This window comes from Fusarium coffeatum (genome assembly GCF_003316985.1).
Source record: "Fusarium coffeatum strain FIESC_28 chromosome Unknown BRIP53273_contig_88, whole genome shotgun sequence".
Taxonomy (NCBI): domain Eukaryota; kingdom Fungi; phylum Ascomycota; class Sordariomycetes; order Hypocreales; family Nectriaceae; genus Fusarium; species Fusarium coffeatum.
The window spans coordinates 1-17,760 of NW_022157883.1; the positions used below are offsets into that span (position 1 = coordinate 1).

At 49.4% G+C, this 17,760-nt stretch overlaps 4 protein-coding genes across 4 annotated transcripts; all 4 read right to left on the reverse strand.

Annotated features, from left to right (window-relative positions):
* Positions 1–795: 795 nt before the first annotated feature.
* Positions 796–1,728, reverse strand: FIESC28_04317 (uncharacterized protein; the record flags this gene model as incomplete). The annotated part of the gene is made up of 1 exon (XM_031158464.1): positions 796–1,728. The coding sequence occupies one exon, from the start codon at positions 1,726–1,728 to the stop codon at positions 796–798; it is 933 nt and encodes a 310-aa protein (XP_031017409.1).
* A 4,980-nt stretch (positions 1,729–6,708) lies between these two features.
* FIESC28_04318 (uncharacterized protein) lies at positions 6,709–11,458 on the reverse strand (the record flags this gene model as incomplete). The annotated part of the gene is made up of 7 exons (XM_031158465.1): positions 6,709–7,344; positions 7,399–8,008; positions 8,072–9,711; positions 9,817–10,024; positions 10,086–10,128; positions 10,177–11,276; positions 11,337–11,458. The coding sequence occupies 7 exons, from the start codon at positions 11,456–11,458 to the stop codon at positions 6,709–6,711; spliced, it is 4,359 nt and encodes a 1,452-aa protein (XP_031017410.1).
* Positions 11,459–13,407: 1,949 nt separating this feature from the next.
* FIESC28_04319 (uncharacterized protein) lies at positions 13,408–14,120 on the reverse strand (the record flags this gene model as incomplete). Its single annotated transcript, XM_031158466.1, has 5 exons — positions 13,408–13,421; positions 13,477–13,801; positions 13,853–13,973; positions 14,029–14,062; positions 14,117–14,120. The coding sequence occupies 5 exons, from the start codon at positions 14,118–14,120 to the stop codon at positions 13,408–13,410; spliced, it is 498 nt and encodes a 165-aa protein (XP_031017411.1).
* A 414-nt stretch (positions 14,121–14,534) lies between these two features.
* On the reverse strand, positions 14,535–17,188 carry FIESC28_04320 (uncharacterized protein; the record flags this gene model as incomplete). The annotated part of the gene is made up of 7 exons (XM_031158467.1): positions 14,535–14,559; positions 14,628–14,827; positions 14,881–15,975; positions 16,031–16,507; positions 16,562–16,856; positions 16,917–17,047; positions 17,096–17,188. 7 exons carry the CDS (start codon positions 17,186–17,188, stop codon positions 14,535–14,537), a joined length of 2,316 nt encoding a protein of 771 aa, XP_031017412.1.
* Between the last annotated feature and the right edge of the window lie 572 nt (positions 17,189–17,760).

A 17,760-nucleotide genomic window follows, 5' to 3' on the forward strand; every position in this document is an offset into this window, starting at 1 on the left:
AAAAAAAAAAAAAAAAAAAGGAGCCCACGACAATGCAAGTCTCTCGACATCCACAGAACGGGTACACCGTAGATCCCGTGTGCCTTTAGCATTCATATACTTCTGATACCTATCACCAGAGCAGAGAGCCAAGGAAATTGTGTTGTATGTAGAGGCGGTTTCTGACCGGATATAGCGACAAACATCACCAAGTTTATTGAGGCTTTTGTTGGACCCGACAACTTGCCCAACTCTATTTTGCATGTTTCAGTACAGTAAAAACCCGGGCGCTTAGGAAACCAAGCCGTCTGCCTTGTAAATGTGTGTCCATGCGTTGCCACATTCCAGTGTCACTTTCCCCCCACCCGTCAGACTACCCAGTAGGTATGGACTGCCGGACTGTTTGGCATTCAATTGGATCCATGGTGCTCTGTACGTTGAACAAGTACCTGGGTACGGTTGTCAAGGCTTCAAGACAATGCGCTGCTTGGACGGTTGTAACCGAACCGGTAACATTAACAAGTTCGACACCAACTTTGGTCCGTTTTCACGTTTCATTGGGACTGGTTTTTTTCAACGCTTGAGTAAATTATATTGATAGTTATCACTAAAGTCAAAGTCCAACTCCCAGTAGGCCCTCTAGCATTTCACATCTCGACTCCTATTGTGACGGATGGTTTGCATTGTGTTTGGCCGAGTTCACTCCCCAAACTCCGAATCATTCCTTTAACGCCTGGTATCATTCCCTTCGTGAAAATCAAATGTCTTGTAAACACATAGAAGCTTCCCCTATGCTAGCCCGTTTGAGTTGAGCACTCAATCAAGAAGCGAGTGGAGACGCATACGATCGTCCTGCACGGATCGAGGTCGAGGCTGGGGCTGAGGTGGCTGTTGTTGTTGTTGTTGATGCTGGTGTTGCTGAACAGGCGAGTTAGGTGCTGTGGGCAACTGCCTTTGTCCTTGGAGAGTGAACGACGCAGGGATTGTAGGCTTGTATTCGCCTCGATCCGCGGGATATCGCTCATGGTAGGGTATCAGGTTCGAGGTCTGGATGCTAGGGAGCCTGGAATCATGACTGCCTGTCTCGTAGATGGTGAACCTGGGATCTCTGCCAGATGGATGATTGCGTAGCGGCGCCAATTCAACCGGCCTGCTGCTGTAGAGACTGATGGAGTGGTGAGCAGGCGATGTGGTGTAGTTGGATCCGGTTTCGGATTCGGCAGAATCAGAGGAACAAGGGGAAGGAAGAGGAGCCTCAACCCATGAGCTCACAGGGTGACGGACTGAAGGGCCAGCAAGGGGTGATGGCTGTCCTCTTGGGACGGGAAGGCCTTGGTTCGTTGTGATAGAAAGTCCAGGTCGGTTCACATTGTTGTAGTAGTCATCATGACCTCCTTGCACGGCACGACGACGGTCGGACCTCTTCCGTCTGTTTTGGCTTCCATTCCACCAATTCTTGACAGCGTTGTCGCTTCGGCCAGGGAGACGGCGTGCAATCTCAGCCCAGCGCTTTCCGATACTTTGTACCAACTCTTCAATAAGGTAGCCCTCGTCAGCCGTGATGGGTTCGTGGTTGAGAGATGGCTTCAAGTTCTGATGGAAACGCTCGCGGCATTGCTTTGGTGTTCTGGAACCAAGAATTTGTGAAATGCGGACCCAGTTCAGCGCACCATGTTGTTGAACGAGGTTCATGAGTTGATGGTCTTCGTACTGAGACCAAGGGCCTCTTCTCTGGACAGCTGACGACATAGTGCCAATGGGGTGAGTGAAGATGGTTGAATCCGAGTAGAAAAGAAAGGCTTGCGCAGTCGTCGGAGTGGTGATATGCTTCTTTATTTATATGAAAGAAAAGCTTGAGTGTTGATTAAGATTAGAGTTAAGAATTGTTGATGGAGAGTAAGAGAGTTAAGTTTGTGTTGAGATGAGTCAAGATGAGATGAGGCTCAGGAGAAGAGATCTTGATTCAGAAGGAGGGAGGTAGGGTGATAAAATACCCGTGAGGGAAGGAAGGAGGATCCAATGATGGGATGGGGCGGATACGTATGAAGCGTATGCAATGTATGGGGAAAAGTAAAGTAGAGTAAAGTCAAGTGCAATCGTGACACTGACACCCGGGTACGGAAAGAAGAGAAGGGAAGGGGCGTGCAGTAAAAAGGAGTGACCGACCGAGCTTTTGGTCTGGCTTCCACTTCTTGTCACCCCGGTCAACAAAGTTTCTTGATCTGCCACCAGGATATGCTACTGTCGAGTTTACAACATTACACTGGACTGCACAGGCACTGAACTCAACTCAACTCAACTCAACTGAACTGAACTGAACTGGAGACTGGTTTGCGCTACGATGCATAGTGGCGCTCTTGACCAGGGGGGGCGTGAATCTGGGTTTATCTCAAATCATCTGGGAGGGTGTGATGAGAGGGGTGCAGCTTCTCAAGGTCTGGGGTGAGGTAGATCTCCACAGGGTGTGAATCTTAGGTCCGGTTCTTCCATGATGCCCATGCCCGGACCCGGACCTTGTTCCTTACAAAAGCTACGTACCTCACGGCAGGTGGAGATCCTCACTTTCAGTGGAGGGGTGAACCCTACAGCAGTCAACGACAAGGTGCTAAGTCGCGACGGGATTGGCTAAGCGCTTCGACCCGCCGTCAAAGCGATAATATGGAAGTTGAGTGAGTATGCAGTCTACGGATGAATAACTGATTGAATTGCTGGGTAGCTGTTTCTGTTTCTGTTATTGTTACTGTTGCTGTTGGAACAGTCAGTAGACTGTTACTGTTGCGGGCGTTGGCGTGCCCCAGCGCTGACCGGATGCGATACAACCCATAACTGCCTCCATCAACCGCCTACGGATAACATAACTCGTACCTACCGTAACCGTTCAACTTGCTCCCATTTCCGAACTGGTTCGGCTCGACTCGAGTCGACTCGATAATGTACCCTGTCATGACCAACACTTAGAAGCCCTGCAAGTATCTTTTTGGAGTTAGAAGGAATGCCAGCAAGGTCCAGAGTCAAGTCCCGTCCAACAAACACCAACACAATACAGCCTGTGTCAATACACTTCCATGGGTCCAGAGCAATTAGAAATACACACAGCATGTACTCACAATAACTGAGTTTGCACGTGAGGCTGGTATCACCGGTCAATGACCGGGCGCTCGTAGGCATCGCAACGAACCCCGTCAGTCGGCATAATCAACTGCTTGACTTTAGCCTCGTCAAAGGAGGCTTTTCAATCCAACCAGCAATAATTCGCACGAACCGAACTCAGTGTCTGGACGGATAGGCAACGATGCGTAACTGCCTCCAGTTGAACGCAACGCATGGCTGGTTGGTGCATGACATCGGCCCAGCCCTACTCTACTCTTCTCCTCCCTCTCCTCATTCTCCCAACGCAACCGGTAACAGTCAAGCCCTTTTGCTGTAGCACTGTTGGCTGTGAGGAGTAATCATGTTGACGGGTATACCGGAGACGGTCGTCGTGAAAAGTGACAGTTCACATCGGCCCAACTCCCTCGGACGTTACCGTCCAACTAAGCCACCGAGAAGTTATTGATGCTATGCCTGTGTCGATGCCTAGAACACTTTGTCGCATTTGGCAACTCCATCTTTCAGTAGACTAAAGTTCGTCAGTTATGTCCAATGTCCTTCCGACACAAGCGAACATGCCTCTCTACTCAACAAACAATAATCGCTTGCAAAACCTTCTTACTTGTCAATGGCGGGGCAACCCATTGCAAGACCCTCGGCTCTTTTTTCTTCTTTCTCTTTATCTATGCCTCTTCATAGATACTTGAGTTTATTCAGAACTTACTTATTGAGTTATTGCATGTCTACCTTTGTGTGACTGGGCCAATGTAGGCGAGTCTTTGACAGACGGCTCGTGATACATAACAACTTTTTCCATCGGAGCCTACAAAGGGTTTAAGTTAACCTACAGCCATCGCACAGAGGGCTCACTGCCCTGACTTCCAAAGTTCAAACCGTAAAGCTGTTATTGCTCTGTCCCTGTGTGTTTTCGGACCGTGTCAAACCACCACTAATGCACATACAATGCTGTCACCTATCCAGCTGTATGGAACGATCGATCATGGAGTAATTAAATTACTACCTACAAGCTATTGTCATCAGTATTGGATCCGTTCGCTGCCCTTCACCTACCCAGAATTAAAGTAATTATTAGCTGATTAAACTGAGTCGTTTCGCTTCAACGCCAATGACCCACGCTACGCTACCACGGTTCCAGACCTCACCGTCGCCGTCGCTACCAGCGTGTGCGCAGTGGATCTTTTTCGGTCTGCGCATAGACAGTCAATGGTCATGGTCTGGTCACGACCGGGGACACAGAGGTAGGGCGATCATCGTCAACGGGTGGGTGGCTGCTGTCCTGAGCCGCCTGCTTGGGATCTTCAGACTTCAAGGAAGGGTGAACTTTCACACTGCACAATGCTACTCTGCTGGAACCTGCAGTAGAGTAGAGTAGTAGCCCAGGGTTGCAATGCAGAATCAATACGTTAACTCATGTCTTACGTCCCGGCTGATCTGTGGAGAGTTCCATTGCTTCTGATATTTCACTCCCGCGTCGGGCCTTTTGACAGCACATCTCCGAATCTATTCGGCTTTGGCCCAGGGTAGACCACGATGATAACGATGGTGGTGTACTTTTCGATCCAGGTCGAGGTAAGGTTTTCCAACTGTCGGTAGGCACCTCAATACTCTCAGATACCTTGCTGTGATCGGGAACAGGGCCTACATACAGGACTGCATTGCATTGCTTCCAAGCACAAATATATCTAAGGGTATCCCTACTTGGACTGATCCCTGGCGACGGTGACCTTCCAAGGCCTGACTCGTCTCGTCTGTTCAGTCCACCATGCACCGTTACATACACTGGCTGTTGTGGGAAAATAAGATTGCTGTACCCTCATCTACCGTTAGAGGATCTGAGGGCACATCCCGTACATTCTAATTGCCCGCAGGTGTTGCTATGAGACCCTACCGCTTCGAAATTATCTTTTCCGCCCTAACGTACGTTGTAGCCCGCCCCGTCCGTCTATTTAAGAATGGATGCGGAGAATGGCAACATGGCAACATGGTCATGACCACGATCAAATTAGCAGGCATGGCATGATGGTTAGGTAGGTTAGAGAGAGCGTGCTGTAGGCAAAACGAAACGAAACGAAACAAAAACGGGTACGACTAGACTCAAATCAGGTAGACCAGCAAGTCGGCAAGGCAAGATTGACAATTGGCGTCCGTTGAGCTTGGATCAGCCCACGCGTTCGGGATCAGAGCGCAGAACGCTCAGGCATAAGGGAGGACACCCAAGTCACATCTCAACCAACTGAATGCTTCCATACTGCGTTAGGTGACGACATCTGACTCGCTCCCTGGTCTGAGTCTGCACTATTACTTGTAAATAGGGGAGAGTCATTTGTGCTATGCTGCGCTTCCATGCACCTGGTATCTTGGGGATGATCTTCATTCTCCCGATGTCCATCCTTGCTGTGATGATCCTTTTCACAGGGTGACCCTTTCATCCATCGTGACAAAGTGTCTCTGATGTTTTTGGCATGAATGTTTAGTCTAGTCGTTGGACGTGAATCCATGAAAACACTGCCTCACCTTGACTCTAAATCAGGGGCAGACTCTGACTGCCTGACGGACGGGTGGACAATGGAACTGGACACGACAGGGCAGATGACGATATTGCCAATAGTGTCATCCCCGCTCAGACGTTGATGGAGCCCCTAATTCTACTCCAGTTCGAACCTCGGCCACTAAAGACAAAGTACAGGAAAAAAACGTTGTGGCGTCGGCCTCCCTTGGACTACCAAGCCTTTTCTGGGTCGCGCCAAGAGAAACGAGCAACGGCTTTCAGCTCAGCTCAGCTGGCTTCTCAGTTGACATCTCGCTTGTCCAATAGCGACTCTCTTTCCCCTGTCATGTTGCACATTTTCCTCGCTAGTTACCCTGATTCAGCTCGGATGCAGTCACATCATTTTCTTCTTACAGCTTCTCCTCTTTAACTCACCCACTGTCTATCTGCATGCAAGTGTCAACGTTTGGATGCTACCCACCCTATACTCATACCTGTGCCTGTACTGTACCCAACGATCACCATTCTCACCTGTTACATTTCCATAGTAGTGGAGGTTGCATCTTTATCATCAGCCAGCGCTTGGACGATAGGCACTTTAAAGTGATCAATGTCCTGAAACTTACCCCCAGGTTCGTGAGGTTCCACTGGTGCTCATTTCGTACCAACGTGGTCGGTCATACTCATTTGAGCTTTACTTGGCTTACCTACCAGCACAGATGGGCACACAAACTTACGCTCGACGCAAGAACGTCAACACGCGCAGACATTATTGGTTGCAACGGTAGAGGATGTTTCGGTCTGCCCAGACTTCTGGGTTGTCCCAAATAAAGTGGATTAGCATCAGCTTCGACCTGGATGGTGGCTCGCTTTCTTAACCGGGTAATGGGATCTGTCGATGAACTGGCACTTTCAGATAGCAATGCCCAACCGTACCTTCGACCATAATAAAGATGAAAACATGCTCCAGACGCCAACCCATACCAGAATCCTCGTGACATGCCATAGCTTACCATGCAGCTCCCTGCACTTTCAGAACGCCCAATCAACCTCTCCCTAGGTATCCAGATCCGATGACCTCTCTTCCCCAACCATTATCAAAGTAGAGTTAGCTCATTTGTTGTCGTTATTCATAGGTGAATATCCCCAGTTTCACCTGCGACCCATCGTCGCCATGCTTCCTCGTATGCCGTCTCGACATCACTGACCCATCTTCTTGTGTCGAACAGCCCACAATGCCACTTACTTTCCCACAGCAGCTTGCGTATTTCAGCCAGCCGACCTTCTCCTTGGCCATAGCCGTCCGCTGAAATGGTGTAACTGAGCTCGGTAGCAAGTTGGACTGCTCGGCGTTCGTATTCCTCTTCGTTGTCGGCAATTAGCTCTGTTGCAGCCTGTCGCCCTTCATCTGATTTTGGCAGGGCACCCTTAAGAATTGATGCCGCCATTCGGGAGCACATCTTGTACGGATAACGGGGAAGCGTAAGCAACGGCGTGCTCGACCAGAGAACGTCTGCCGCTGTTGTATGAGCATTGCACTCGGGTGTGTCGAGAAACAAATCGCATACTCGAGCCCTCGAAATATGTTGACTTTTTGGCGCGACGTCCGTGAAGACCAAGCGACTCGCAACTTCGGGTCCAGCCCATGCCTTTGCTGTCCGCCGCAGGTTGGCCTCTCCCAATTCAGGAAACCGAAGAAGCCATATCACCGCCTTCGGAACCTGTGCCAGGATCCGTAACCATGTTCTGAATGTTGTAGGTTCAATCTGAATGAATTAGCAATAGATCCTAGAAACACACCGGGCCAAGAGCTTGCTTACTTTATACAGCTGGTTGAAGTTGCCCATTATTATAATGTCATCAGCCAAAGCAGGAAATAATTCTTTCCGCATCTTCCAGCGACGTTGCTGTTCTTGTTCCCAGGTAATCAAACGTTCGCCTTCATCACACGATTGGGCATGATCGCAGCAGAAAAAGGTATCTCGGCAGAATATGATGTTCTCCGAGTACATCCAATCCTCCTCTTCACCCTCTGTCTCATCCTTGAGTACATCAGCGACAGTGGAGTTACCACGCCAGGGTCGTAGGGTTTCGGGTGGGATAGCAGTGCTGTCTGCTAGGATGTAATCGCACCATTCGGCCCCCAATGTACCGGCGAAGCCCATGAAAGACATCTGGACTGGCGCAGGCCGCGCAGCAAAGATCTCATTGCGAGCTCCTCGTGTATAGCCATTTAGGTTTACAAGGATGTGAATCTCATCTTTGACAATCTGTTCAACAAGCCTGTCCGCAGGCCAACTGCTGGCATCACGGAAAACAGGCGCCTCACGTTCGATCTGCTGTCGGTGCACAGATCGATCGCTTGCCGTTGTAGCGTAGCAAAAGGCGCGCGCACGTTGAGGATCATGGAATCCAAATACGGATTGCATTCTGTGAAGATTCAAAATGTGATTAGTATCTCTTCATACACACTCGAGAAATGGGGGAGCTTACAGATGAGCCAAAGGGTGGTTGTTGAAATCCGATGATACATATCCAATGTTGAGATGAGGCCTTGGAGGAGGTGGTGGGCGGTAGACCGTCGTGGGTAACCAAGGTAATCGCAATGTAGAGCAGGAGATTCGAATTCCGTTACGCTGAGAGATTGTTCGTATGTCTTTTGCTGATAGGGGACAGGTAAAAGTATGAAAGGGCAAGACCGTAGGCGCTGAAGGCACTGTAAGCCCGTTGGGCAGACGAAGGCGAGTGTACCGAGTAGCTGCTTGGCTACCATCGTGACGGTCATGGTACCACTTCCATTGTGTGGCCCGGGTCGCGCGCTCTATCAAACGAACGATGCGTGAGCCCTCCCATGGCTTGTTACTCCAATTTCTCAGACCCTTTTCAACCTCCTGGGATGTGCCTATGCCCAGATCCTGGATCTGTTGTGCAAATACAGCAATGCGCCTTTCGTCAAGAATACCACGCCCCCAATGCGATGCTTCGTTTAGCTGACGATTAATGATGCGAACGACACGGTTGACAAGACCATCCTCATGCCCAAGAGCCTTAGCATCAATGAGCAATCCTTGATCATCAACATGCCATCGATCATATTTCCCGCCTTTGAGCATGACGCCGCCTCGGCCTCTCCAGTCACAAACAGAATTCAGGGCTGTAGACAGACCGCACACAGCCTCAGCAAATTCGGGATTCGAGTTGACAGCCCTTTTGTAGTACGAGATTGCGTCGTTAATGCGGCCTCTGTCCTTGACAGCATTGGCTAGATTTGTCAGGGCGATATCGAAGGTCCCGTCGCACGACACAGCCTGTTCATACATCTGGATAGCAAGATCTAATTGACCGATGTCCTTGAGCAAGCTACCCAGATTAGTATGTAGATGCACATGCTTGGGGTCCAGACGCAAGCCATAGTGGTAATACGCCAAAGCCAAAGCCAGTCCGCTTCCTGGCACAATCCCTGGAATGTTTGGATGAGAAAAAACATCGGCATTTGGCTTTGGTGGGTTGGATGCAGCTTGTTGTACTCCAGCGAGGAGAATGCCGACATTGTTGGCCGTAGAAGGACTCTCTTGAAGGGACAAGGACAGATAGTATAACGCCAAGATATCCTCAACCCCTGAGGGGCGTCGTAAGATATTCGGGGCTCCTTGTCCGGTTGACAAAGAATCTTGAAATATCTTCGCCAGTGATAGCAGTGAGTTACTCGTGGTCTGTACAGCTGCTCGTTTAGTCGAGCCTTCTGCCACATGCTGCAGTCCTGGTAGGGCTCCGTTACCGCCAAAAACCAATTGTGCAGTATGACGAGCGCGCTCAGGAGGAAGTAATAACGGTCGTGTGGTATAGCTGCTTGGACCCTGACTTTCGTTTGGCGATAACGCTGTTTGAATCTGACGAACAAGATCCTGTATGCCAGTCATCCGGCGACCTACGCTGATCAATACGGCCTCTTCAAAGGCTTCTGATGCTTTGTTGACTTCTTTGAGACTGTATAGCATGGTTCCCTTGGCGTGTATCAAAGCTAGTATACGTCCATTCTCTTTTGCGGGTAAGGCGTAACCACTTGACGCGAAACCGGGAGTCTTCGCTACTTGACCATGAAGCCCCTGAGGCGCATTTCGCTGGTCTTGCACCTATTTCGCATTAGCAATTTGGTGACCGCAAACTGGAGCAGTCTGCACGGGGTCCCTGCGAGAAGCTGGCTGATTGATACTAGCTTTCAGTCGCGGGTTACATACCGAAGATATTCTCAAAGCACGCTGAACATGGTCGATGATTTCAACGGCTTCTCTACTACGCTTTTTGTATAACAAACCAACTAGATGCTCAACGGCTTCTAGGTAACTAGGGCGAACTTCGACAGCCCGAATCCAATGTTTTTCGGCCTCATCTTGACGGCTGAGGCAATAAAGAGTGGCGGCTTTGTTTGTGATAGCCTCGACATCGCTGCGAAAGAGTTAGACCAATGAACAGCCACTTGACAGTTCACATGGGAGAAGAGTTTTACCTCGAGTCAAGGGCAATGATTCTTGAAAACCATTCCAGTGCCTCTTGATATTGTTCTAGACCATAGTGTAGACAACCCCCCAACATCATACCATCTATCCACCCCCAGCTGCTCTGCTCGCAGAGGTTACTGAGGACATCCAACGTAGACTTGGCTGCTGCGAATGGGGTCGGATTTCCCATGGGCAAGTAATTGTTAGAAGACCCATGGAAGTTATGGGTTGTATGCCTTCTATTGCCATAGCTTTGATACTGTCCAATTTCTTGAGAAAGCTTGAAATTCGTATCTTCGTGTCCAATAGACGCGTCTGAGATCCTCGATGATGGCTTCGGTGGTTTGGGGTAAACAAGAAGCCTCGGCGAGGTGTTGTTTCCACTTGCGCTTTTTGTCGAAAGTGGTTTTCGAACAGCTTGCGTGTACGCTAGAAGGTCAACATAAACCTTATGTGCTTGTAACAGCATCTTTTCCCTAAAACCTTGCTGACTGCTTATAGGAGCAGGCGCATGATAGGATTGCCTGGGCATACCCAAGTCATAGCCGGCATGGCCTTGGGGATCTGCCCCAACAGTAGGAGGAAAAGAAGACCGTTGCGCGATCCCAGGGATAGCATGGTGTTGAAATGGACGAATGCCCTGTTGTTGAACATGATTTGGAACGACGCCAGCCTGAGCGTGAAAACCCCAGGGCGGCTGACCGAAGGGCAGCGATTCGTTCATGACAACCGGTGGTGGACAGAATGCTCTGACATTGTACTCGTGAGCTCTTATTACTGGTTGATAAGCGTTGGGAACCCCCCCGGGCATCTCAGGTTGGCCATATGGATTAAAATGCCCGTCGGCTTGATGCAAGCCATAATGATTACCGGGAAAAGCGCCATGGTGTGATGCCGTATCACCCCCATAAGCCCAGCTGGAGGACCTGGTATGTGCTTGCAGATTGTCGCCGAATCCTTTGTTGCCAGCTGAGGATGGATGATGAGGTTCTATACCGGTGTTGAAGTGAGGTCGGTGTATTGACGGGCCAGTGGGAGGGAACGCTGTCGCAGTTGCCGATCGAGGTTGGAATAGATGTTTTGGGGGTGGAGGGCCATGCGAAAACGGCGATGGTGATCCGTCATAACCAGCGTCGATGGTTCCGTTCGGGGTCTTTCGTCGGAGGTGATGTTCTTGGCGTGGCGGGTAAAGAGCAGAGCTAAAAGAGTTATTATGCCGGTGAGACCGAGACGTACGGATCGCAAATGACTGGTGATACGGCGATGCGATATTGCGGAGGTGGTGATCGTTGAAGGAGGAGGAGTCGTTATTCGGAAACATGGTATTTGCATCGAGGTTCGACTGCGGCGGCGTCACCGCAGGAGGGGGGAATTGAAACATGACAACGGGGTATATTGGCGAAGAAGCAAAACAGACTGAAAAAGCAGGACGAAGAACACTGTTGAATAACGATTGTTCATGGCCTGTTGGTCAAAGGGCATGGCTGGCGGCTACGCTGGGTATCGAAGTATAGGATTGCCTGCTGACAAGCATTTGTGCGGGCTAAAAGGACAATAGTTGCGCCAGCGCGAGACTGGGAATTTCGAACAGTCGCGAGAAGCCCTCTAACTTTAAGAGTATGAGTGCCCGGTCAACTTTGTTGCTGCAGAGAGAGCCTCTTGATTCTATCGCAAACGAAGCTGAAATCAAGTCGCACGGGAAGGAACAGTCGCGTTCATCGCATCAAATATGGGTTTGGGTGGTACTCGCAGGGCATCCGGGCTTGCCAAACAGGCACAAATTACGAAAGCTGGATCCGACGGGGATTACGAGTGAAAGGATGAGGTATAATGTTTGACCTACAGGCGGGTAGGTAAGGTGTTGTATATTATCGGCAGGCACGTTTCGTTTGCCCGACAGGTATCCGTAGCGCCAGATTGAATGGAGTAAAGTGAGATAGGTGAGCATTTGACGGCGCCAGGGCGGTCCACATTGGGGCGGGAGAGACGGAGACCCAGAGCTTCGAAGAGGGGTACCTTCCTGCCACACAGCCCGTGCTTGCACCGCCGCCCACCTTTTCACCCCAGGCGATGAGCCACGGCAATCTTAATCGACTAAGAGCCAAAAGCCCATCTTGTACTTATTTCTCGATAATGGGTATCATGTGAAAATGATATCACTCTATCCTAACCACGTATAATAAAAACAATTTCCCGAGATATGATACTGGACTAAAAATATCACTGCATTAATTACTACAGACACTAGACTCGGCATCAGGATGTTTGTAACAGCATGGATGTCCATCAAAGTCATTGGACGTCAGCAAGCGAAACATGGGGGATGGGTCGATCATACTATAAGTACCCCAGTCTAGGTACTCTGCAGACGCATCCGTACAGTAGAAAGACATACCCAGAAGAACAGACATCATATTAGCAGTGGCAGATTATCTGGGTATCAAAAGAAATGACCAAGACCCCAAGAGATGAAATAATCTACAGGTAAGCACTTTATACTACCTGGCTTAGACCATGGAACGCTCAGGCTACTTTATTTTGGTGACCTGAACCTTAAACGACAATGTTTCTGATACCCAGTAGCAGATATGGAGCTAACGGAACTTGAGCTTTCCACTATCAAAGTAATAAAACTGCATGGCTTACTCTTAGACGGCAACCTCCATGGTTGTCAGTGGAGTTTGGCAAACCGAGGTGGGTACCTGGTAGGCAAGACGGGTAAAGTAGGCTTTGATGACAGGGGACCTTGTTCATCTGACTTTATAAAACATTCTGTTCAGAAGTACATTGTAGATCCATGGAATACTCGTCGATCAGATAAATCTATTCGATAATACTTCCACTGGCAAAGAAAAAACATGGCGAGCAAGTTTCTACACTTCTGCTTCTGCTGCTATCCATGTTTCAATTTCACACCCTCTTACGCAACCTATGCGGAGAGCGATGTTCAAACGATACCGAGAACTTGATACTTGTTTCCAAAGACAAAGGGCGACGCATGAGTATGAAATGGAATTCTGGTAGAGGCTACTAAAATTGAATCGTAAAGCTTCTCAAGGTTATGTTGCCATTGATGATGGACCGCTACATCCACAAGAGCTTGAAAGCTAGTATATCGCGGTGAGTATGGGGCTATGGTTCCTCTTCCTTGCACAAAAATAGAAATAAACCACGGAGCATGATGGTAGATTTCAGAGTGAGTCAAGGGTTCATCGCACATTCACGAGGCATTATGTTCGGAGAGGACGAGTTTAGTTTTGAGGGAACCATCGGAAAATGGATCTATTGTTCTTGTTTTGTGGTATTTAGGTTCTAAACGTAAGAACAGATTTACTCCGAGGGGACTGGAAAGTATGTTAGTACGAAATGACCAAGAAAAAAGTGACCTCTTAGACTTACTGTCGATGTCACCGGCGTCGATGGCCTCAATGACAGCCTGGGGAGGCTTGCCGTCAACCTGGCAGCCAACACTGTAGGCAGTTCCGAGAATCTCCTTGACGGTACCAGCGAGGTCCTTGGCGAAAGACTTGTATCGCATGGTGCGGGCAATCTCGATGATCTCGTCAAGAGCAACGGACTTGTTGTGCTTGATGTTCTTCTCCTTCTTGCGATCACGGGGAGGCTCCTTGAGGGCCTTGATGATCAAGGAGGAAGCAGTGGGAACAACAGAGACAGCAGCCTGACGGTTCTGGATGGTAAGCTTGACAGTTACGCGCAGGCCTTTCTAAAAGATTATTAGTATCTTCCTCGCGCGACAGAGAATCGAAAGCCATACCCAGTCGCCAGTAGCCTTGGCAATGTCTTCTCCGACCTTCTTGGGAGAGAGACCCAGAGGACCGATCTTGGGAGCAAGAGCAGAGGAGGCACCGACCTCACCACCAGTGGCGCGGAGGTGGCTAGAATATGTCAGTTGCGAGTCGACCAAATATCCCAATTCAAGAATCAACCTACATCACCTTAACCTCATTGGGATCGAACTTGGGAGCTGTTCATCGTGTAAGCAGATAGATCGTCGGAGGCGCTCAGCAAGGAGACATACGCATTTTGCTGTTTGTTGAAGTCGGCAGAGGCTCGTGGTTTGCGTGCCAAAGGGTGCGAATGAAGGTTGCTCGAAAAAGAAGAAAAGTTGCAGACGTGCGATTCTCTCTAAAATGTGCGCCCCACCAAAAGAACGCTGCCCTAACGATAAGATAAGGAAGCGAACTAGAGGAACAGAGATCTGAGTGGAGCCAATGGTCACGTGTATATTTTAGTCATCACAATTGAGTGCTAAGTAGCTACATGTTGAGAGGCATGAATCAATTACAAGAGGTGCAATATCAAATCCTATTTCTATTATTGTAGTTCGTTAGGACGACAGGCTCTTTACAACTAATCATCATCTGCACTAATTTTTACAAAGGTCGAGTATCTTAATGACACCAATGGTCCCAAAACGAAGGCGCTCAGGGACCACTTCAGTTGGCACCGCTCACAGCAAGCCTAGATAAATGGTTAGTCACCGGTGATTCATTCATGACCGTCAGGTCAAGGGAAGACAAGAAACATACTTCATCAAATGGTCCATAAATGTCTGGAGAGACACGTCGTCTGTAAAGATGGTCTGAGCAGTCGTGGCTCCTACACCACCGTAAGGACCAGTGGTGTGGGTGGTAGAGGGGTTAAGCTTGGATAGCAGGAATCGAGCTTGAGAGCCTCCTGCGTCACAAACGATAAATCGAGGGAGAGGGAAACGATCAGTAATGAGATCCTAGAAATTGTGAGCCAATCAGTAATCAAAAAGGGGGTAGGGGTTAGACTTACACGAGCATCTTCCTTGGGCTGCTCAAGCAGACCAGCAAAGTTCTCGTATCCCTCCTGCTCTTGGTATCCAGCCTTCCTCCATTCTGCGATGGTCTCGCCGTGGAAGATCAGGATGTGGAAGAAAGTATCCAAGAGAAGGATGTGGGTGGGTTGAATGGAGGCAGAGTCGAGCAAAACAGGCTGGCCACCGTCCTGGTCAAAGGTGTAGGAGTCCAGAGTTGGCTGGATCATGACAAGCGAGTTGCTGACATCCTCATGGTTGAGCACATGTCGGTAAAAGGCCGTTTCATCGGGAGAGTTGTTGAAGACCTGGAGGAATTGACTTCGGCGGAGGTGGAACATGAACTGAGGATATAGAGTAAAGTTCTTCTCCAATCGGAAAGATGAAGGATCGTCCTTTCTGTAATCCGCGAATCGCGAACATAAGCGAATCAACATTCTGTCGACCCAACGCAAGACATCGGGACCGTCATCGACCTCGGCCTTGAAAACAGCGATGCGTGACATGAGAACAGCCGCAGCTTCTTGGTCGAAAGATTGCGCGATCGCGGGGTCTCCGGCGGGGCTGCTAAGGTTCCGGGCCACTGTTGTAACGCGGAGGTGGAACTGACCGGAAGAATGCTGGTAGTATGTCAGGAACTGCATCATGCCCTTCTGTGGTGCTTGCTGGACATTGGCAGGACCCTGGCCAGCAATTTCGAAGTAGATTCCGTAGCTGGACTTGGGGTCAATGCCACACATCTTCCAAGAGCATGTGTTGCCGATACCACATTCAGATTCGCCAACAGAGATAGACTTCTTGTTGAGCGAGACTGCATGGCCGATCAGGCCTGTGACCTTGAGTTCCTTCGTGGTCAGAACCTCGAGTACGGCATTGAAACCCATAAGAAGGTTGTCGTCTCCATCCTTCTCGAAGATTCGCACAAATGACTGCTTGAACATGGAGGAAGTGAAACTATCGGTAAGAATCATGTGGCCACCAGTGGAATTGCATAGTCCCTTCATTTCGAGTAGACCAACTTGGTCCAGGCAACCAGCGAAGATGTCAATGATGTGACCATTGTGCGCAGTGCGCTTGGCAAGGTTCTCGTAAAACTGTGGTTCAAGCATTAGTCTCACTTCACAAGAACAGAAACTCATGAAGCTATACCTTCAGGGCCTTCTTGTAGTACTTGACATTGTCTCGGTCAATGTCATGATGGGATCGGATTGGCTCCCTCAGTTCAGGTCCGACAACCATGCCGGGTCCTTCTGTGGCAGGACCACCAGCAAACAACATGATGCGGCCACCAGCATTTTGGAAAGAAGACTCGAGAAGACCAACGGCAACACTGAGCGCAACGCCAGTGCAACGAAGGTTACGTCTATCGTTGGCGACAGGCCAGGGGTCCTTTTGGAGAGACTCCAGTGCCTTGGTCAACTGGAATTCAGCCTGTTGGACAGGCATGAGGAAGCGAGACGCTGGGCCTGCGGGGAATGGTCGACCGGGCTGGGCTTGCATGCCGGGTCGTACACCAGAAGTAGTCAAGCCAAGCATCTCTTGAACTTGCTTTGCAGCATACTCCTTACTACCTCGGAACACGTAAGACTTGGCGCATTCCTCGTAACCGATTTCGTGGACGTGGGCCTAGTTGAATGTGAGTAAAACAAACATATGTCAAGTGTTACGAATGAGCTATACCATTGTTCCATAAGTGATAAGTCCAACAAGAGCGTTCTCTGGGAGCAGGCTCAGACTCATCACGAGTGATTCCTTCAAGGAGGCAAGGCTGTCTGCCTCCTGGCACATATCAACGACATACAAAAAGATCGGGGGCGCGGGCGCCGGTCGAGACAAGCGGTATTCTATCGTGGTGTTGGCTGGATGGAGCTCGGGGGGGATGGCATTCGCGGTAATGTCCTTGTAGTGAGGCGGCAGTTGGTTTCTGGACAAGCAGAAAGGGCAGATCCAAACTCTGGCGCGGACATCGACCTGGCTTAAGGGTCAAGTCAGCAAAAAATGGAGTCAGATAAAGCTGAACAGAATCGCAGCATACCAGAAGGGGTTCAACACTGAACGACAAGGTTGTTTACAGGTCACAGGCTCGAAATGCAACAGAGGAGTATCGGGCTTCTCCTTCAATGGTGTGTAGAGTGCTCCAATGGGGACAACAAGTCTTGAAGCTTCCTGGACGATGTCAGTTTAAGTGAAAGAACCACGAAGCAGCTTACACACCATGCGAGAGCTGGGAAAGACGTTCCAACTCAAACGAACACCATCGCGATCCTCGACCTCACTCCATTGCTCCTTTATCGCTTCGTAGTCCATGATGGCGGTTGAGGCAGCCAATACGCGCCAGCAAGAAATTATACGATTATGTTTTGATGTGCTTTTCGACGCCTGAGAATAGCAGGTATGGGCAGCAGTTCGATGATAGAAAGGGAGATGTCGAATATGGACTGGTCTCAAAGCAACAGTAGCCACAGGTAGGTATGAAGCTATGTGTTCACAAGGAAGCTGGGCAGGAGGTTATTGGCTAGCGTGGAGAGTGGGGTTATCCCACTACCATTGTGGCTTATCTCTGCTGGCGGTGCAGATTAACTAGGTGCCCGCTAGTGGAGGGGTCAAAAAACAGAGATTCCGCTACCCTGGACTGACGGGACTTACACCAAATTACCTATTGAACATCGCCGTAGGTAGTGGCTGGCCATTCTGGCATCCATACTTTGAAAGATCAAATTACTTTAACTCTGTACATTAAAATCAGACAAGGTGTGGTGCAGTGGGATTTTCCAAATATCACGTTGAAAAAATTAAAACAAGAAAAGGACTTTTAAACCATGGAGCCTATAAGACCTTTCCGCCTAGTGTGTACTCCTTGTCACTTTTTTTGTCATTTA